Raw genomic sequence first — 21,869 nt, 5'->3', positions numbered from 1 at the left:
GATTCCAAGAGCAAAACCACTGTCCTTTTGTTATTTTCTTTTCCTTTATCTCTTGCTTCCACCCTTTACCTTCTTGTTCTTGTTCTTCTTCCACAGTTTCTTTATTTATGTTTGAAACATATCTGCTCTTAGTGTCCTTTGGATGCGATTGTATTTAGATGTTTTTCGGGTCTCATGTTACGTATGAATTGTTTGATAGATGGGCATATCTTGTTTGATTGCATTAATTTAACTTAGTGATGGAGATCATGTCACCATAGATGGTGCCTCAATAATCATAGGTCCGATGTGACCGTTGTATTATTGGACCACCTTTGCATGTCCTCCTTGGTCAAAAAAAAAAAAATGTTACATGGACCGAATAAAAAATCTTGTTTTACACTGAATCAATCGGGGAGAAGATGGTTGCATTGCATCATATGGACCCTTTGGGGTCCATCTAAAATTGTTTTTCTTGCGACATTATCATTAGCATTCATTCGTATTCTAATGCGAGTCTTATTTATACAAGTTAAGCATGCTTCGATCAAGTGGTTTTATTATAATATTTGCACTTCGCTTATTTGTTTTATAGTCTTCCATGCTTACGCTCAAAATGGCAGAGGAATTCTGATTTCTTTCTTTCTTACACAAATAACATATCCAGCTTATTCCAAGAAAATAAATCTTCTCATCACTATTTAATCTGCCATGAAATTCCCCCAAGCACACTTTCCAAACAAGCGATTCCACTGACCCACCAAGGAATTTTCTGTTTTTGATTCTTTTGAAGCATAATACTTTCATGGCACTACTAACTGCTAGCTTCTTAGATTTCTCTATTTTTTATACCCACTTCCCTTATTCTGCCAAAAACCAGTGGCCGGCATGTTTGCTCTCCCTCTTCTTTTCTTCTTTTCATACAACCAAGGCACCAAAGCCTGTGGCCTTTGTCATGGTGCCTGGCATAAGAGAGTCATGACGAAGGCTGCCTGCTTGTTCTGATCACAGAAGTCACGAAACAATCAGAAGTGAAGGGGAAAGAGAGAGAGAGAGAGAGAGAGAGAGAGAGAGAGAGAGCGAGAGCTAATTAATGACTTGATCGACTGACTCCATTAAAACCGGCCCCTGCAAGCTTCAAAGCCACTCACAGGCTGTATTTTTTTCCCTATATTGGTGTCTGTTCTTGGGAGCCTGTGAGTTCCATGGGAGCAAAGAAGGGCAAAGTTTTGGTCTTTTGGATGGTCTTCTTCTGGTCCTGGGCTTCTGCGACTGCTATCCTCTCACCTAAAGGTGTCAACTTTGAAGGTAGCATCTCCTTTTCTTCCCCTCCTTATCTTCAATGAAGGGAGAGAGAGAGAGACTTTTTCTTTTAACATTGCTTTTCTGTTCCAGTGCAAGCTTTGATGGGTCTAAAAGCCTTTCTGAAGGATCCACATAATGTTCTTGAGAACTGGGACAAGGACTCTGTTGATCCTTGCAGCTGGACTATGGTGACATGCTCACCTCAAAACTTAGTCACTGGCCTGTAAATCCCCATCACCTCCCTTTTTCCTCTCTATTTTTCATCATGTTAAGAGACAAAATGGATTCACTCTACTTGGTTTGGCACCTAATCCTTTTTAAGCGAGGGAGGAAGTGGGAAAGGAGGTTTTGAACTATTTTTGATGGCATTGTTGCAGGGGAACTCCAAGCCAGAATTTATCTGGTAGACTCTCCCCAAGCATAGGAAACTTGACCAACCTTGAGATTGTGTAAGTTTTTCAAATATGCTCTTCTCTTTTCTTCTCTTCAATTTCTTTCCCTGAGCACACCTTGGTAGGAGTTGTCTCTCACTGGGTGTGGAGAATATTTGTGCAGGCTTCTACAGAACAACAACATATCAGGAGTACTACCAGCAGAGATAGGGAAGCTCTCAAAGCTTCGCACACTTGATCTCTCTAACAACTACTTCTCTGGCGAAATTCCCTCCTCAGTAGGCAACTTGAAAAACCTCCAATACCTGTAAGTGGAGATAAACAGAAAACTTTCATTTTTTTTTTTGGAGTTAAACTTCTGAATTGTGGGTCGATGTCTTACTAATTCCTTTTCTTTTCATTTCTTTGGGGGAGAGCAGGAGGCTCAACAATAACAGTCTGTCGGGATCATTCCCCATGTCTTTGGCTAATATCACTCAACTTGCTTTTCTGTAAGGCTCTTGGCTTCTCTCTTCGAGGTTAAGCAACTTCTTTCTCTTATGGCCATTTGTAGCTGAAGGAGTGGATTCTCTGGTTTCCATGTTTCAGGGACTTGTCTTATAACAATTTGAGTGGTCCTATACCCCGGTTTCCGGCTAGAACATTCAAGTAAATCTTTCCCCTTCCTTAATCTAGATTTTATGATATTTCTATATAGATTTCATTGCTGTTCTGAGAGTTAGATTCTCTGTAGTAAGTGCACACTCTGTTGATCAGGGTTCTTAAACTGATCGACAAGTTCCTACAGTTATAACCTAAATGAAGGCATGTTATTCATAAAGATACCATCAAGACTAGCCCAATTATTTATCGTCGATTTAGTTCCTACCTGTTAAGAGCTTTGTCCTTTGTCACAGCCAGACCTTCATTTAATTATCGCATAAATGAGCGATAAACCATCATGCTTTCCCCTACAGGGGTCTAGGGGCAAGACTGATTAGCACAGCAGGCATTTGATTCGGCTTCACGTTTCATGCTTAATATGTTGTGCTCTTGCAATTTTTTCTCCCTCACGTGTGTGCTAAAAAAAATATGATCTGAGCTTAAATCTATGTTTAATTTCACTGCAGCATCGTCGGGAATCCTTTAATCTGTGCCACCGGTTTGGAGCAAGAATGCTATGGGACAGTGCCTATGCCAATCTCCTTCAACTTGAATAATTCGCAAAGTACTGATTCTAACTCTACAGTTTTGCATTTAAAAATTTTCTGAATAAAATCCGTTATTTGGCTAAATGGGATCGACATTTGGCATACGATCATGGTTAATTTCCTTCTGATAATTTGTGACATTTGTTTGTGTTTGAAATTCCGCCAGTTTACATTGGTGGAGATCTTATAATTCCAAAATCCTGGCTCACGATGCCGAATGAGAACATTATCATGCGAATTTGGTGGTCAGCAATATGCTTTGCCAGGAATCATTCATGAATTCCTCTCTCCTCCTAGTCCTAATCTTTGCTTCTTCCATTATCATCAGCTCTTGTGCTGTACCAAACAGTTTGATACTGCACCAATATATATATTTCTGCCAGGCCATCTAAATTCACAGAGTAATTGTTCATGGGTCAGTACTGATACCTGAAATAGATTGGACATGGAAATTAATGTGTTTTTAGCTGTTAGAGTCCTGAATAGCTCTTGCACTTTAATAGTTACTATTTCATTGCCTGAAAAGATTTTGGACAGATCTGGACATTAGTTGGACATCCTGCTGTCCTTTGCTACCAAATTCCCCAGAGAAGTGTTATGACCATCATTCTGCAATTTATAAGACAGAATTTGCTGCTATAGTCGATTTCTTACCATGTTTGATTTTGGGTTTCATCTTTTATTCTTCTACAGATTTGTTTCCATATTCTTTCCTGTGCATAAATATATTCATTCAATGGTTATTTACAACTATCTCATTATTCCAAATATTCTCAAGTTGCTGCTATTAGGTCTTTTACTTTCTAGTTATTGTTCTTGAAAGTACTTGTCATGCTTGAACACCTTTTGTACTGCTTGGGCTTATCATTGCCATAATTTTGACCTTCATTCTGTTTTCTCCCAAGGCTCTCCAACCACGGGAAGACCCAAAAGTCACAAAGTCATGATTGCATTTGTTTCCAGTCTTGGAAGCATCTGTTTACTTAGCCTTGGATTTGGACTATTTCTTTGGTGGAGGCAAAGACGTAACCAACAAATCTTCTTCGATGTAAATGGTAAGTGAAAGTCTAGGACAAACAAAAGCTACTGTCATTTCTCGCTCTTCAGTTGAAATCATGACAAATTTGTACGTTAATCCTTCATCTGAACTTAGCACGATGTCACTTTTCAGATCAACACAACGAGGAAGTATGTCTCGGAAATCTGAAAAGGTTCCAATTTAGAGAGCTTCAGATTGCAACAAATAATTTTAGCAGCAAAAATATACTAGGAAAAGGTGGCTTCGGAAATGTGTACAAAGGTCAGCTACAAGATGGAACATTGGTAGCAGTTAAAAGGCTGAAGGATGGAAACGCTGCAGGTGGCGAGATCCAGTTCCAGACTGAAGTAGAGATGATAAGCCTGGCAGTGCATAGAAACCTACTTCGGCTGTATGGATTTTGCATGACTACTACAGAGAGGCTTCTTGTGTATCCTTACATGTCTAATGGAAGCGTTGCTTCCCGACTCAAAGGTAGAATATGGTGCCTAAGCTATAGCCAGTATACCATGATTTGTTTATAGCAGATAAATGGTTATCCAGAGGAAATCAGATGTTGTAGGACTATCTACTGTAAACGGTGAATCTAATCTTAAAAAAATTTGAACCTTTTCACATACTGGTTCTTATTAGGGACTATCTACAGCATAGGATAATGGCAGTCGTCGAGATTTTGGAAGCCATAACTATATATACCATGGCTTCATTTGAGCAGAATGGTGAAAATGGTGTTAGATGAGAAATTTGAATTTTTTGACATTAGACATGCTGTATACCGGTAAACAAATCGTAAGAGTCGATGCCTTTCTCCTAAAGATAATTTAGATAAGATTGGATGATAGAGAATGATGGATGAAAGTTTATGATTAAATAAGGTCATCATGTTCTAGCATCCAATAGGATGCTGTAAGGTAGTCTTATAACAGCTTGACCATGCATGTACAAAATGACTATGACTTTATTACCGATTTCAGATAAATGAGAGTAGCCTAAATCTTTGAGTTCTTTCTTATTTGTTTCAGCAAAACCAGCATTGGATTGGAGCACTAGGAAGAGAATAGCTTTGGGTGCTGCAAGGGGTCTGCTCTACCTACACGAGCAGTGCGATCCCAAGATCATTCACAGAGATGTCAAGGCTGCTAATATATTGCTAGATGACTACTGTGAGGCTGTCGTAGGAGACTTCGGGCTTGCCAAGCTTCTTGATCACAGGGACTCCCACGTCACTACTGCTGTAAGGGGCACTGTTGGGCATATAGCTCCTGAATATCTCTCAACAGGCCAGTCTTCCGAGAAAACTGATGTCTTTGGGTTTGGAATTCTTCTCCTTGAGCTGATTACTGGTCTAAGAGCAATGGAATTTGGCAAGGCAGCAAACCAGAAAGGAGCCATGCTTGATTGGGTAAGCACACTGCACAAGCTCTGTTTTGCTGAGATCATTTATCTCTTAGATAATTATGTATTCATCCATCATCCTTGGTCCACCTTTGTGTATAAGCAGAATGCTTGATCCCTCGTAGTACAGCTGAAATGGCTGTTTGATAGGATACCATGAGCTTGTTATGCTTTCAATCACCATGTAAGAAATGCTCTCTGCCTGTTTAACTTTTCAGGTGAAGAAGATCCACCAAGAAAAGAACCTTGACATGCTTGTGGACAAGGACTTGAAGAATGACTACGATCGGATCGAGCTCGAAGAGATGGTCCAAGTGGCACTCTTGTGCACCCTGTATCTGCCAGGCCAGAGGCCCAAGATGTCCGAGGTGGTCCGCATGCTCGAAGGTGATGGACTTGCAGAGAGATGGGAGGCCTCTCAGAGAGTCGAGGCACACAAGTTCAAGATGCCTGAATTCTCCTCGTCGGAGCGCTACTCTGACCTGACTGATGACTCCTCACTGCTTGTCCAAGCAATGGAGCTATCCGGGCCAAGGTAATTAGTTGATAACAAAGAGATAAATAATTCAGTTTTGTACTGTACATATCAGGGCCATTATATTTGGCGATGGCTATTGAGGTAGTTTAAGTCAGTCTTGATGGGAGTATTGAAGAATGTGAATGGATCATGAGCATTTTGTATAAAATAGCTTGATATTAGTATGAATCATGACAATTCAGTGACAAAGGAATAGGTGATGTAATTGAATCATATAAAGGGAAATTGTAAGCAATTTGGTTCCTTCTTTAGCAGCAAATACAGCTTTAGATTCATTGTGTGGATGGATATCCTCTTTAAGCTGAAGCAGAGATGCCGCAGCACAAAGACTGAATGTTCCCAGCTGCAGTGCTCCAGTGCTTATTGCTGCCAAATCCCTGATCAAGATCTAGAAGATGTTGCCTGGGGCTTCAAAGGGCTGACTGGGCAAATATAGCTAGTTGAAGTTGCACCTGTTGTACGATAGATGGTTAATTAGTCATAATGATGCTTGCTTGAGAAAGGCTTTGTTTGCTCTCATTTGGTTTTAAGCATCTCAGATTGATCGTGCTATTATTGCCTCTATATGGCTTTTTTTTGTTCTGTTTGAAAGTCATTTACTGCTCTTTTTTTTTTAAAAAAAAAAGCAAAAAGGTAGATGCCACTATCTTTTTTAGGGACATCGAGTCATCACGTTTCTCTCTTCTCGCTAGCTGCTCGATAACTATAGTTTGTAGATTTGCAGAACAGAAGACGAAGAGAGGCAGGCATGATATGGCTCTACTTCACCTCACTGATTGGCAATTAGGGATCCTAAAATCAAAAAGTCGGAATTACTTAGGGGGTTGGTTGACAAAGAAACTCATTAATAAGAAAGTTCTAGCAGGGCCTGCCAGGATGGAATCTAGCTCTGTGGAAGTAGATGGAAAGGAAAACTTGCGCTAACTACCATGCCCAACTGAGTGAAGTTGACCTATCGTAAAATAGACAAACTGGAAAGAGGAGAGGTGTAAGGAAAAAAGATTAGGGCTGCATGTCTCGTATCGAAGATTGCCTTCCGCTGCAAACTTTAAGTAATCATCAAGTTTATTTCGTAGGAAAACAGAAAGAGTATGGTGGAGAACTGTAGGCACAGTTCTTATGTTGTCTTGGTGGCTAGAAGGATATAGAAGTAGATGAAATTAACCTTTACCATCCAACGATATGATTTAATTCTACAAGGATTCAGTAGTCTCATTAGACAACATCTCTTGAGATATCTAAATAATAGGTAAGAACATTAACTAGAAGATTCCGAAACTAGCGCGATCCAAAAACATTCCTACCATGGATCTAATCCTAGGATTGAGCTCAAAGTAAAGAAGCAAAAAATTCTGTACAAAAAAAAAAAAAAAAGAAACACATAATTCCCCCAACTTAATCCTGTACGATTTTGTGCCCTAATTCTCTTTGAGCAGAGCCAACAAGTTACATTTTGGAATGTAACTGGTCCAGAAACATGAGCAATTGGTAGGTAGAGTAAGGTTGGAAAATTCCCGAGCGAGATTCGTACCATCTGCACATATTTTATTTGAATTGGATGAGTCAGCTCAATGACTTGAATGTGATTTCATGTATTGGAGTAAATACAATAGACTAGGAATTAGGAATCAAATAAGTGTCGAAGAACAAAATCAAAACCTTTAGGGAAGATAGTATATGAAATCAGTAAAAGTTTTTACCCTTTGCTCATCGATTAAGACAATAACTACTTGATGCTAAGCTGCATATTGGTATAAACTCATTAGAGAAACAGATAGAATTAATACCTAATAATTTCAAGAAAATGACATTGTTTAGAAGCATCTATGCTTGGTGTGACGAGTTAGTTAGAATTCATTCCAATTTACTTGAACCAATAAATTTTTCTTTGCATTTAGTGAATTTTGAAAGATAAGTTGACTAAAAAAAGGGTCATCTTCCTTGCACAAAACAAAAAGTGAATTTTTTTTTTCTTAAGCCAAGTAATTTGAGTCTTAAAGCTAACCTTGCCATTAAAAAAATGCTTGTTATGCATGAATATTCGACAACAGCTAAGTCATGAATTAATACACTGAGTTTCGGACCTTGAGTTAGAGATTCTTGATATCACAAGGACCTCACCCAGGACCCCACCCAAAATAACGGGACCGGTCCTCACATACTCCTTCCATTTAAGCTTCGATATTCTCGTAAGATTAAGGCTTCAAATTTATTCAAATCTAATCATATATGGTCGGATACTTTCTAATACTATTTGTAACAATTCAGAAATTTATCCAAAATGGCTATACATAAAGTATTATTTAATTTTTTTGATTTTGTATAAGTACCCAAAATCTATTCAGTGAATAACTAATGTGGTACTAAACATATTCGGTTAGACCAAATCTATCGCTGAGCTGGTCAACTGCGAATCAATAATGCTCCTTTTTTTTTTTCTTCTATTTTTTAAATTTATTTTTATCCACCGCAGAGATCATGGATGTGATCCAACTGACACGCATGAAATGCTACCTTTGCACGTCTCCGGTTTGACTTCCTATTACCTACCATCTTTGGACCAGATCGGAATGCACCGAATTAACACCCAAGCACGTGCACTGTAACATAAATTAATTGAGAGAATTCTTAAGTTTACTCTTCCGATCCCACGTCGAGCAAACTGATCGCCGCAGAAAAAAAAAAATAATAATTTCAAAACTTTATTTTATTTTCAATTAAAATAAATATAGTTTTTATTAATAGTTAGGAGTATTTGTTAAAAAATAGTATTTTATGAAGATGTAGGAATAAATATAAATTTTAAAAAGATATTTACGTAATTAAAATTTAGAAGGGGATTTATGAGAAGAAAAACCCTAATTCTTTTTTGACATATTTATGCGACAAGTTAATGCATGTTCCAAGATCTAGTTTTGGACGAGAGGTTTGGGAAGAGCAGGACTCCAAGCCGAGAGAGACGAGCGGAATCTCTCCATCAGTTCAGTATATTTATATCACTTCCATCCGCTCCCATCCCATCCTAATTGCGTCGCATGTAAGAAAATTTGGTATCTATCTCAGAGAAAAGAAGAGGGGGGAGAAGACAAGAAGAGGAGGCCATGGGATGCTCGTTCTCGGGGCTGAACGCCTTCTACGACGCCGTGGGCGCGGGCGGCGATGTGTGGATCAACGAGAACCGGTTCCGGGTTTTGAGGCAGCTCGGCGAGGGGGGCTTGTCCTACGTCTACCTCGTCAAAGAGGTCGTCTCCGACGGCGCGGGGCTCGCCAGGAAGAAGTCCATCGACCCTTCGCACATCTCAGGTCCGGCCGCCGTAGATCCGATCCCTGTTTCTTGGCTGCATTGCCCCGGTTCTTGCTTGATGCCGGATTTTTTTTTTCTCATCCAAAATTAGATCCTTGAGTCCAAATTCGAGATGTTAGGTTTTTTTTTTTTGTTTCTAATATTGGTTTCTTGATCTTCTGGTTTTTAATGACAGTCATTTTCTTGCTCGTTTTAAGTCGATCCCGTGACATTTATTATCTTTTTCTTTGAATTCCTCTCAGATTTTCCGTTCCAATCATAGTTTGAGAAATTTGGTTTCTTTTTTCTTTTTCTATAATGTGAAGAATGCGTTTTCTTTATTATTTTTTTGAGTTGCATAATTAAAGGAGATCTTTGAATCCGTGAGCATTTGATTCGACCGTGTGGTTAAAAATTTTCTTGAATCTTGTGCTAAAGGATGATTTTTTTTTTTTTCTTTTTGCTTAACCTTTAGCAAGATTCTTGATTTTCCTTTCTTACATTTTTCTCTTTTTTCTTTCTTCCTCGTATATTCTCCAATGCTCATTGATTCGAGTTGAGTTTTGCTTCCACTACTACTATTTGAGGCATGTGTAACTTTATTATATAGATTCATGAATGTTATTATGATAAGATCTTCCTGCCTCTATCGAAGTAGAGGCTCTTGGGTCTCATAATAGAGAATGTCGCCGTTTTGTTAATTTGAAACATGTTATTAATACCTCTTCGAATTGTTACTCTTATTCTTGTGAGTTAGGCTGGAAACAGTTTTTTCTTTGTTAATGTCGAATACAATGTTGGTCCCAGTAAGCCATGAAGATTCTCTTGTTCTTTTCCTTCTTCTCTTACAGGCTGATGAAAGTTTGTCACGTCTTTTGTAATATCTAAGCTGATAATGTGACTGGAAGGATAAACAATACTAAGATAATGTCAAGGTCTGAATGTCCCATGGCAACATGCCGTTTGGAATGGATTAGTCACTATGATTTACAGAAAGTACCACATGAGTACATATCAGCACAGCTACATGTATCTTGTAGATGCATATCCTTGAGCATACCGATAACAGAAGCTAGGAATCCCTTTTAGCTATTATACTGCAAACTTGGAATTTTAATCCTATTCGGCTACTAAATCTGAAGAATTATATGATTTTGAAATAAATTATAATTTTCCTTTTAATAATTGCGTACCTAATGCTTTGAATACCTCAACAAAGACATTAGTGCATGCGAGGTCACAGTATGAAAAAGATAAAGATAAAGATGCTATTTTTGCTGGAGTTCTTGTATAATTGGAGTGAAAGGACAGGAGAATCTGTATGGATGTTGAAATAGATAGTTCATGCTAAGTAATAGTACCTACACAACCTCAAGAAATTTCTGGAAATTACAAGGTGCTGTTTTTCTTAGAGTTGTTTGCACCTTAGACATTCACTGATTCCTTTTTGAATTCCTACTGGTTTATGGATTTTGTTTGAGGCCCACTTGCAATTTCCCTGCCAAAGTGCATGATTTGGTTTTTCTTAGACTGCACAGCATCGTATCATATCACATGAATTTTTTTTGATATTCAAATTTCTTCAAGAGTATTTTGGTGCTACTTTCGTAGCAAAATTCATAGTGGAACATAAATCAAGAAAATAGATTGTTGATGGTCATGTTTTATACATCTTAAAATGCATTAACTAAAGTTAAATAGGTTTGAGTACTTATAAACCATAAATCAAATAAGCCTGCCATAAATTAAAGAAGCCCATCGATCCTGTTATTGAAAACTGTCCATTTGTATCCACTCAATTCATACATAAAAGCCCTCCAAATAATTTGATATTTGTCTTCAAGTCATTATAAGATGTTGCAGACCACGACTAAGGTGTGGATTTGCAATTTAGATGGCATCCAATGTATCCTGCAGCTGTAAATCATATCCGTAGAACTGTGGCTAAAGTTTGGATGATATGCAGTGCAGAGTTAGAATATCTCCTCCACATAGGGAGATCAATCTTAATTAACTTGGATGGTATTTGAACTCACCCTGGGATCTTCTCCCATGGAACTATCCAACTAACAAAATCCCCCCTCCCTGCCAAACCAAAAGAGAAAAAAAGAAAAAAAGAAAAAAAGAAACAGAAGAACATTTCATGGCTTTCAAATACGCCAATCTCCTAGTTATCACTTCTATATGATAGCATGTGCAATTCACGTGGCTAATTTGATGGTAAGGATATTTGATGGGTGGTATTATTTCTTAGGTTATATGATTTGGTAAAGCCAAACCCATTTTGGCTTATTTTGTTTGCCTCCCTCTCTTCCTCTCTCTTTCTCAAACATTATTCTGATACAGACAAGATCAAGAGGTTGTATTAATCAAAGGACTGTACTTATGCAGGCTCTGTGGCAATGTTCAGCCTCACTTAAGTTTCTTGCATTATGCAATAGAAACATGTCATTTCATTTCTTAATGTGATATTTTTGTGTAATTTCTAAAGTTAAGTATACACCACTTAATATTTTTTTACCTGTCATCTCATCAGTTCAATGGTAGATGTGCTAATGTTATTCCAGATCTGAATTTTCTTCAGATGATGGAACATATGTTATGAAGAAAGTTCCCATCCAAAGCGAGGAGCAGTTAAAGTTGGTTAGGGAGGAGATCCGTGTTTCATCCCTATTTAATCATCCTAATCTGCTTCCCCTTCTTGATCATGCGATTATTGCAGTTAAGGTACTCCAATTTTATTTCTTTTGGAGTCATTTCTATTAAACTATCCTGTACTGTTATGCTTCTGAAGAAGCAAATGTGCGTGTTAATTATGTAGATAGATCTGTATGTTGTCCTTGAAATTAGGGGTAAGCCATGGTATTTATATCACGTAAAGTGTCTTCTTATCCTCTGTATGTCAATGTCTTGTAGTAATGAAACCTAGCAATCAATCTCTAGCATCACAGTTTTGCTTTTCTGCAAAATTGATGCTTCACATATTTAATGACATTTATACTATCTATATGTTAGCAACTTTATGTATCCTACTTTCACCTTTTTCTTTATTATATGATAAATCTTCACCAACAAATCTTCTGTCTTTTTGGTATAATTTTAGTGCATGACATTGTTCATCTTAAAACTGTACAACTGGTAACATTTTTTTTTGTTAATCTCTTCGCATACTTAATGACTTATTTATTTTATCTATATGTTAGCATCTTTATGTATCCTACTTTCACCTGTTTCTTTGTTATATGATATATTTTTAACAATAAATCTTCTGTCTTTTTGGTATTATTTTAGTTTATAACATTGACTCTTCATCTTAAAAGTGTACTATCTGATAACATTTTTTCTTTTTTTTTTTTTGGAACTCCCATGTTTTGAGAGACAGGTTGATTTTTTCCTTTCAGATGACCAGCATTTTTACCATCCCTCTTTTTCTTTGGTGTGGAAACTCTCGCTCTTTATGCCTAACGGTTCAAAAAATAAAAATAAAAAATACTGCATATGATACTGGTTCCAAGTGGTAATGCTAACAAAAAAGAATATATATTAACCAAGTTTCTAAGCACTAGAATAGTATGAATAGATATTCAAAAAACCGATAACGTGAAAAATAAATATGAAATATTGAAAACTGTGAAGGACTTTTTTTTAAAAAAATACATAATTAACTCTACTTGGAATATAAGTGCAGAATCAGTTCTAACGATTATGAACATTAGAGTCCAAACTATTTGTTTTTTATCATACAATATGTAGTAAATTTTCCAAAATATGTTTGTAGATCTTGTTTAGATATTTGAGAACAGGTATGCTACTTATAAATTGCTCACTTTTGGAAACATATTATAAAGTCTTTAATGAAAAAAAAAATACTCAATGTTTTACCAGTTATTTGTACATAAGTGTCATACCAATCTAATCCTTATGCTTAAACATGTTCTTCATATAAAGCTCTGAAACATATAACCTTTTTAAAATACAGTAATACAATAAATTGATTTTGAAGTGACACTACATGTTGCTGGTAGGTTACTAAATCAAGTGTAGATCTCCTTATGAATCTTCCTTTCCTTTTTTCTCTTATATTATATCTACATCTTTCACTTTTCTAAGATTATAAAATGCATCTAACTGAATAAAAACCATGTATGTTGCTCATAATGTTTTAGGTAGGGCTTATAGAAGTTCGAATCATCTCACATTGACAGATCTAGAATGGCCTTCAGGTTCGTATGGTTGATACCACTTATAAACCAATCCTATGTGGCCCATGATGGAAACAAATCCAGTTAGGGGTGATAGCACTCCAAATCACCTGTTGTGAATTTGGCCTGTTAGTTTTTTCCTCCATGCTATGTGTCTTCCTAGGAACATTTTGGGCCAGTCCTTGCTTAATTTGCAGGATAGTGAATTTATAGGGGATTTTCTATCCACTCAATGCCCATTTCTTACCATAACAACAATTTAGTTTTGCCATGCCACTTGAAGGGTATATCCTACCATTAGCATACTCCTTTTAGCAAATATTTTCTTCTAAATCATTTTTTTTACCAATAATGGGACTAGCTTTGATGCTTTTATGCGAAGTAGCATATCTATGTTTTAATTCTTTTTTGCTGAAAATAATTGATTCTTGAGTAATAAAATAATAAAAAATGTCTTATATTTATAATTAACTACTATGCAACAAACTGCCTGACTATTTCCTGTCACATATGGAAAAAATAGAGGATTATCATTATGCTGAAAGCTGTTCATTAATCAGTCATTTTATTGGTGACTTGGATAGAAGGCTTGGAGCAAAATTTTTGAAAATCTAAACCTTATTATCATACCTTACATAGATGTCATTGCTTGCCATGTGGTAATTTAGTCATTGAATAAGATTCCCAGAATACTTGATTATAGCATTATTTAAAAAGCGCATTTTTGCTGTCTCTCTCTCTAGTCTTAGTAGTACTGGTGCTCTTTAGTCTCTCCAGCTCCCCCTTTCTGATGTCTGTGGGTGCAAATTAACATTCGATCATTTTTTTGTCAATTTTAGCATAAGAAAAGATATTAATTTAGGAATCAAATTTATGAAGCATAGATAGAAGGACATTACTGCTGTGTTTTGAATAGTGACATTGGAGGGTCAAACTTTTCTGATTAAAAATGATGTTCTTGCTCTATAATTTCTCTGTACCCACTTGAAATTGTTGTTGTATTCTTGGTTTCACATAGCCATTTGAAGTACTGCTATTTTGCCAACTATCCACTTTATAACATTAGGAGTTATATAAACATATTTTCTGTACCTTTTTGTTTCGAAAGGTTTCGAAACTCTACTTCTGAATGGGTTATTATATGCTTTAGCATCCAATAGCATCAGAATTTTTGTAACATGATAATGATATAAGAATTCTTTTTATGAATTGTTCTACGCATCCAAACTAATCGTTGATTGTGTTATATAATGCATAACTGAGCAAAAGAGCTGTACATTTTCTAAAGTTCCAAAAATGTTTTTCTTTTTTTTTTTTGCTACTGATCAGCTATCATCTATAATTTTACTATGTTGATAACATTCTCCATGATAGTTAAAAGACTCTTTCTCAGCATCCATGTTCATAATTTGGAAGGATCTTCTGTTGTAGTGATTGAGGCGAAGAAATCATTTACTGTCTTAGAAGCTCTGTCATGTTAGTTGCACATGCAGACTGAGATTCGGCCTTTTTATTATGGTACTCTATATACTAGTTTCTCTGTGATTTTTATTATCATAGATGTAATTACTAGTCACTGTGCTTTTCTAGGGTGCGCAACAAGGATCACAGAATCGTGAAGCTTATTTACTGTTCCCTGTTCATTTGGATGGAACTTTACTCGATGTTACTAAAGTTATGCAAGCAAAGATGGATTTTTTTCCAACAATCACTGTTCTTCAGATATTCCGACAGGTATGCATCCATCAATATCCTTCCTTTTGTGCAGTTGTTGTTGGCTGTGAAAATACTATATCTTATTAGTTTTATAAATTTAAAACAGATGTGCATGTGCGCATGTTGTCAAATACATTATATTATGTCATAATTATTTCTTTCATTTTTTTTAAATGGCCCTTGTGGATATACTATCGTAAGTTTACTTGCATTCTTTCTTGTACCCTCGATTCTATCCATCATGATCCACTGGATGAGTTAAAATATGCTAGTTCTTTCACTAAAGAAGAAAACAAAGACACAAGAAGAGCTTATTTCCTCTTTTAGGACATATAGGAGTTTCACCATGGATAAGTAGGATTCTTTAAGTGCTTAGAAAATTTTGGAATAATAGGGAACAATCAAAAGAATGAAAGAGAATATAGAAATATCTAGAAATACAGTAAATTGTACGTATTATAATGTATTTGTAGAATGCTATTTATATGTCGAAATCAGATTTTAAGTGAGAAAAAAAGCACTTTTAGGGCCTGTTTGGGAAGTTCCTGCTGGATCCGGTGGGACTGGAGGGGGAGAGAGCGTGGGATGGGGGAGAGAGGGAAGGAGCAGGAGAGGGAGAGGGCAGGGGTTTGCAAGGCCCGGTCCCGATTGAATTGAAAAATAGGCCTCTCAAGGTCTTTTTTTTTCAAAAAAAAAAAAGAAATCCTGCTGGGATCAAGCGCATGATCCCCTGCAATCTTTCTCTCCCTTATCCCGCTCCTGCCCTTCCTCCCCTCAGTGCACTCTCTCTCCATCTATCCATCGGATCTGGCAGGGTTTTGCCAAACAGGCCTTTAAGCTGCTTTAGGAGGGATTATCTGTGCTGTGCTAAAAGAAAGGTTTCACTAGATCTACATAGTTCTGCAGGGTAATCTTTTCCAAACATAAAAGAAGTGTTGATGTTTGTATCATTATAGGGTTCTTCAAAGGTCTCTTCCTAATTTGTGTGTACAATTTATGCTGCTGATGCACCGAAATCTGCAACCTTGTAATGCTTCCACATTGGTTCTCCATTAACTCAACGTGTGCATGTGTCCTAATTATTTATTCATAATGCAGAGCAGTTATTCCTGACAACTATTTTATTGTCATAATGACTGGATAACTGTTGAACTTGTAGCCTTCTCTTTTAAGTTAATCCACGTTTAGCTGGTACATATCATGATTATGTGAAAATGTTGTCTTTCTTGTTTCTATATAAACTGGTACATAGTTACACAAGGATCAGCTGATTTATTTTAAGAAAATGATTCAACATACTCACGAGTATTTTCCTTCTCATATAAAATAACTCATTTTTAATTTATTGTGTATACTTCATTAAGAATGTAAGCTTGAGATAGGAGGGAAGTAGGAGAGATGTGGTGTACTAACAGAATAACATTTCAGTCTTTGGAAAGGCAAGATGTGTGCTGTTATGCTCAGTTAGAACTCCAAAATTAGCTGAGATCAAATGCTGAGGTAGAGTGGTAGACCACTGCTAAACAGATCCTCACTTTGTTTCTAAAGGGGATAATTAAGATTTAGTATTCCAAAATTATTTTTCAAATTATTTGTTGAAACTTGTCATGTTGACACTAGAATCTCGAATACAAAAACGGAAATATTGGAGACTTATCATCTCTAAGTTCTAATGAACTAATCAGCTAACTTTTGTTGCAAAATTAGTGCTAGCAGCTATAGATTTTTCTAATGTGAGACTAATGGTTGTGTGCTTTCAGTTCCAGCCTGGATGTACAGTCAAGAATTAGCTTTGAAACATAAAATTCCATTTATTTGGACATGACTGCTTTTTCTTCCCCTGCATTTTTACCTTGTTCTTTATACTTCTTCATTACTGTAAATTTTGCTGTGTTTTCTCCCAATTAGCTTTTCGTACATGGATAAAGATGATATGCTAGTTAACATAGTTCAATATATAGCTTTGTGCAGGACTGAAGCACATGCACAGTTTTGATCCTCCATATGCTCATAATGATGTCAAACCTGGTAACATTATGATAACACATCGAAAGGGACAACCACCTCTTGCCATTCTAATGGATTTTGGAAGCACTTGTCCTGCAAGAAAAGAAATTCGTTCACCTGCAGAGGCATTACAAGTACAGGTAAGAAACTCATTATTTCTGATTGTACAGTTATGTTTCTCCATGCCAGCAAATAATTTTTTTATCCTGTTATTACTAGTATATCAAGTATATATCATTGGTAATACTATTTTAAAATTATGTCTGGATGCTAAAGTATTATAAAAAACACTTATCCTGGAAAGTATTCTTTTATTTTAGTGATTTTATTAGACAACTATTATTTGGTGTCGATGAGTCATGAGAAAGATGAAGTGGCCAATGTATGGAGATGCAAAAGTTGGTTGAGGAGCTGTACATTTTGTGTTCCAAGAGTTTCAGTCTTTCAGAAGTAGGAAATAACTTTTGCCCGCTAGAGGATGCTAAGCATTGGGAGTGCCAATGAGCATGAAGGTCTCACCCTATTAGCATCTCTGTGACAACTAGTTTAAAGTAGTATTTTCCTGAAATATGTCCTTGGCTATGAGATATAAGAAGACAAAGACACCATAATGTCTGGGAGTCATGTATGGCTGTTGCATCACAATTCTTCATGTCACTCATGTATAGAGTGCTATGATTCACTGATCAAGCGGGCCCAAGACATCGAGTATCATGATTTTCAACATCTAATTGCCTAAAAACTGAAGATTAAATACTGTACGGAGTTCATACTTATGCATCAAATCGACATGATATTTTATTGATAACGCAAGAAGACTTAGTGTGCCAGATTACATGATGGGTGACACAAATGAAAGTGTACATTATTGATCTTGAGTTATACATCTCAGTGGTAAGCTTGATATACATTGTTGATCCTTTCCTATCAGCTTTTGGGTCAATTGGTTAGTTAACGTGGTACAAAAGCTCAGGCTAGTTGTAGGTCACAAAGTTTGAATCGCCTTCGTGCTGGTTATCTATTTATTTTCTCGGACGTCATCCTGCCCCCAGTCTAGCCCATGTGCACGATCTGGGCTGAACATTTGTGGGGTGGGGGGTGGGGGTGGGGGGGTTTAAATCTCTGAAATTTTAAGGATGTCTCAAGTTTGAATGTAGAAGCCATAATTTTCTCACCAAATAATTTTGTAGTCTAGAATGATATAATGTGTTTTCTTAACTTGGATAGTTTCCTTTTTTTTTTTAAGATTTTGGCAATTTTCTTTTGTTAATAATATTATGCACTTTTATAGAATGGTTTCACCCATCAAAATTGTATTACATAATAGACCCAGAGATTCTTGACAACACGTTGTAACTTTGATAAATTATGTAGTACTGGCTTAATTTACTTAATTTTCTAAGTCTTTTTATTTTTGTGGATGTTCTTTATTATTTTTGCATTGGAACATCTGATATCAGATTTCACCATCAAAGCCGCCAAAATTTAAACTCATTCAGGCCAACCTAAACAACCAAAACAGAGTTTCTAAATGTCATGATTAATTATTAGTTCTCAGACAGTAGGGTTAATAGATATTTGGTGCATTTTTTGAAGCTTAAACTTCTAAGTTTTTAGAAGAATATTTGGTAACTGAATCTGCATAATCGATTTCAGAGATGCAGGAAATAGACATATTGCTAAAGTTCTGTTGCATATGTAGTTCTATAGATTGTCTTTACAAGCATTTACAAGAATTATTTTTTTTTGTTTGTATATGGAACTGCTTTTTCAGCAACAGAAGATATGTTAAACTTGTTATTTATTTATTTTTGTATATTTTTGTCTAGGAATGGGCTGCTGAGCACTGTTCTGCACCCTTCCGAGCTCCTGAATTGTGGGACTGTCCAAGCCATGCTAACATTGATGAGAGGACAGATATATGGTCTCTCGGATGTACCTTGTACGCAATAATGTTAGGATATCTTCTCATCTGACTATGCTTTAACTTTCTGCACTTAATTTTCTTAATTATGAGGTCAACTTTCCTAGCTATGCATGTACCAGAATCATTGTTTTGCACATATTCATTATATATATAATTTCATAATTACCAATATGCAACTTTAGATTTTTGGCTTTTGTAAATTGATTGTGTTGATGAGGCTTAATTATTGAAAGCAAATCATATATGATTGTTTTAATCCTTGAAGCTACGGAAGAATGTCTATGTATAGAAACATAAGCACCCAACATGTAATTGTTTGATGGAAACTAATAATTTATATTCTCTCTCATTTGCAATTGCTAATGTGCCTTCATGTTGTAAGGAAATTGTAAAGCATTTACATTGACTCTGCATTGCCCTAAATGTATAAGTGATGCATACACAAATCAACAGAATGATTCCTTCAAAAAAAAAAAAAACAACAGAATGATATCAAAAGCTATATAATGTGTAAACGAGTAGTAACAGGGATAATTAATACTCGATTGATAGGAACAAAAACAGAACAAAGCTGGTTGTCATGATAGATCTCTATATATATTCCTTGTTTCAGCTTCTCTAATTACATGATGCTGGATAATGGATATGCTATGTATATTTTGGTAAAATTAGAACTGTACATGTGGCTGAGTTTCAAAATAGCTCACAGGGGGTCAATTAGGAGCTTGTTTGTACAATGTGGATGCAATTCCTATAAAGGTGATGCTGTAACACTAGTGAAACAGCGCACATAAAATTTGTGGGGTGCTTGGCTTATGGTTGTACATGATGATATCTTTTTGTATGGTCAAGGGATATCTTCTATGTGGATGAGAATAACAGTAGAATGGTATGTGAACATGGTTGGGACTTTCCAACTGCAGCTGTGCATTGGGAATCTCTTTCCATTTTAAAGGTGATTGTAAGAAGATCACATGATGTTTTGCATGTATGCACAGGATATTATACGAACATGGTAGCCTTTAACAAATTATTTGCTCAAAAATACCTCATCATGCTTTTTTTTTCCGCACTAGAAGTGCTTCCTAAATCTTGTTTGGTTTTTCTACGGGTCCGTCTTAGATGGAGGTACATAGGGTGGTGCGGATTTTGTTAATCGGGACTCGTCTGTTAGGGTTGTGGCTGCTGGGGGCAGTCAACTCTTCGACATATCGGTTCCGAGTGCGGAGCTGCAGGCCGCTTGGGCGGGCCTTCGTCACGCCCAATGTATCTTACATGCTAGTTTCATTGTCTAGGAGGGGGACTCGGCCACTGTCATCAGTTGGATCCGGAGGGGCTCTAGGGGCAACGGTTGCGCCCACCCGTTGCTGTGAGACATCTGGGCTATGGTGAGGGATGGCGGGGCTTTCAGGCCAAGCATGTGTTCCGTGAAGCTAATGGGGTTGTGGAGTGGGTGGCTTCTTATGTAACCAGCCACTCCGGTAGCACCCTGTGGGCTGGTGACGGGGAGTTGCCCTTGGCACTCCGAGGCATTCTGTTTTTTGATTTTATTGGGTGCATCTGTACTTGTCATGTATGATTTACCCACCTTAGCAAAAAAAAAAAAAAAAATCTTGTTTGGTTTTCATATTAAAAGCTCTAGCTTCCTAGGTTATCAGCTCTTGGACCCTGATCATTCAATTCTATTGTTCAAAATTTATCACTCATAATAGCTCTGCACAATGGTGGTCCGAACTGCTGTAATTGAACATCCCCCATCAGATAGGTAATTCTAATATTTGTTTTTATTAATTTTCTGTTATCGTTTGTAACTATTGATGAAAAAGTTTAAGAAAGGACAAATATACTCTGTCCAGTGGTTAGAAATTATAGTTTATTGATGAGAACTAGTCCATTGCTCTCCCTCATCTTATCTTTCAATCTTGTAACATATGAATCTGTTATAGCATCATCCAATCAGATCTCGAATTCCATGCACAACATTCTGTAGATTAAGCAGAAGGATGAATTCTTCTAGATTTTATATGATGCTCTGACATTATGAAATGCTGGTCCTCGCAGGTATGGCTCATCTCCTTTTGAGTATGTACTTGGTGAATCTGGAGGAAACTTACAGTTGGCTGGTATGAATGCACAGATAGAATGGCCTTCTGGTCCCGACCCCCCTTATCCTGAGCCCCTCCATCAATTTGTGGTTTGGATGCTTCAGCCTCAACCTGCAATCCGGCCTAACATTGATGATATCATCTTTCATGTTGACAAGCTCATATCAAAGTACTCATCTTGAGCTCAATGGAAAATGCTAGTTGGGGCCATATTTATGTAAGTTATAGTGCATCTTCTTTTTGCTATTCGACTTGTTAATTTGTTGGAAGCCATATTGTTATCCTCTCTTGTTAAGAAAATACAATTTTTTGTGGTTCTAAAAGAAATCATCAATTTAGCAACAGTTCTAGTTCTTGGCGCAGTATATGCCGGTTGTAATTATACTCATATTAAACAAGCCACTGTTAAAATAATGCAGCACACAATCTTGAGGATGCTGCTGGTTTTGTAATTAACAATTTGGTGAGCTTATGTAAAGTGAACTCAAAAGGCTGTATACAACGACAGAACATCTTGTAGTATTTTATGCCACTTTGTCTATGCATAATAAATTTCATGATGTTTAGTTTAGTAAGAGCTGAACGAACAATCTCTCTTTTCCCCCTCCCTTCCATGGTAAGGATTAGAGAATCAACTCCATGCTTTCTGTTTAATATCATTTATAGATCTCAGTCTTAGCTTTGGAACAATTGACTATGGGAAGGCAATGGCTGTGCAGGGTGGTGAGGTTTGGTCTATCCGGTTAATTTGCAGTATTTTGGAACTGAAGACTGCTATAAGAACAGCAAAT

General features: G+C 36.7%; 2 protein-coding genes across 4 annotated transcripts; both read left to right on the top strand.

Annotated features, from left to right (window-relative positions):
• The first annotated feature begins 333 nt into the window (after positions 1 to 333).
• On the top strand, positions 334 to 6,097 carry LOC103702406 (protein CLAVATA3 INSENSITIVE RECEPTOR KINASE 5-like). Its single transcript, XM_008784838.5, has 11 exons — positions 334 to 1,287; positions 1,375 to 1,507; positions 1,662 to 1,733; positions 1,840 to 1,983; positions 2,096 to 2,167; positions 2,265 to 2,324; positions 2,786 to 2,883; positions 3,772 to 3,921; positions 4,038 to 4,379; positions 4,928 to 5,307; positions 5,519 to 6,097. The coding sequence occupies exons 1-11, from the start codon at positions 1,185 to 1,187 to the stop codon at positions 5,837 to 5,839; spliced, it is 1,875 nt and encodes a 624-aa protein (XP_008783060.2). The 5' UTR covers positions 334 to 1,184; the 3' UTR covers positions 5,840 to 6,097.
• A 2,612-nt stretch (positions 6,098 to 8,709) lies between these two features.
• On the top strand, positions 8,710 to 21,653 carry LOC103702405 (uncharacterized). 3 transcript variants are annotated; one of them, XM_089926252.1, is made up of 7 exons: positions 8,710 to 8,818; positions 8,902 to 9,141; positions 11,706 to 11,848; positions 14,914 to 15,057; positions 17,001 to 17,186; positions 18,876 to 18,988; positions 21,035 to 21,653. In XM_089926252.1, exons 2-7 carry the CDS (start codon positions 8,940 to 8,942, stop codon positions 21,258 to 21,260), a joined length of 1,014 nt encoding a protein of 337 aa, XP_089782378.1. In that variant the 5' UTR covers positions 8,710 to 8,818; positions 8,902 to 8,939; the 3' UTR covers positions 21,261 to 21,653. The 3 variants fall into 3 exon arrangements, with proteins under 3 accessions (XP_089782378.1, XP_089782377.1, XP_089782376.1); XM_089926251.1 differs by having other exon boundaries at positions 18,876 to 19,000; XM_089926250.1 differs by having other exon boundaries at positions 8,730 to 9,141; positions 11,689 to 11,848; positions 18,876 to 19,000.
• The last annotated feature ends 216 nt before the right edge of the window (positions 21,654 to 21,869 follow it).

The sequence above is a fragment of the Phoenix dactylifera genome, chromosome 11 (assembly GCF_051530095.1).
Source record: "Phoenix dactylifera cultivar Ajwa chromosome 11, Ajwa_hap1_PhDact_Kaust_v1.1, whole genome shotgun sequence".
NCBI classification, from domain to species: Eukaryota; Viridiplantae; Streptophyta; class Magnoliopsida; order Arecales; family Arecaceae; genus Phoenix; species Phoenix dactylifera.
The sequence above is the reverse complement of the archived record's forward strand: the minus strand, read 5'-3'. Positions and strand labels throughout refer to the sequence as shown.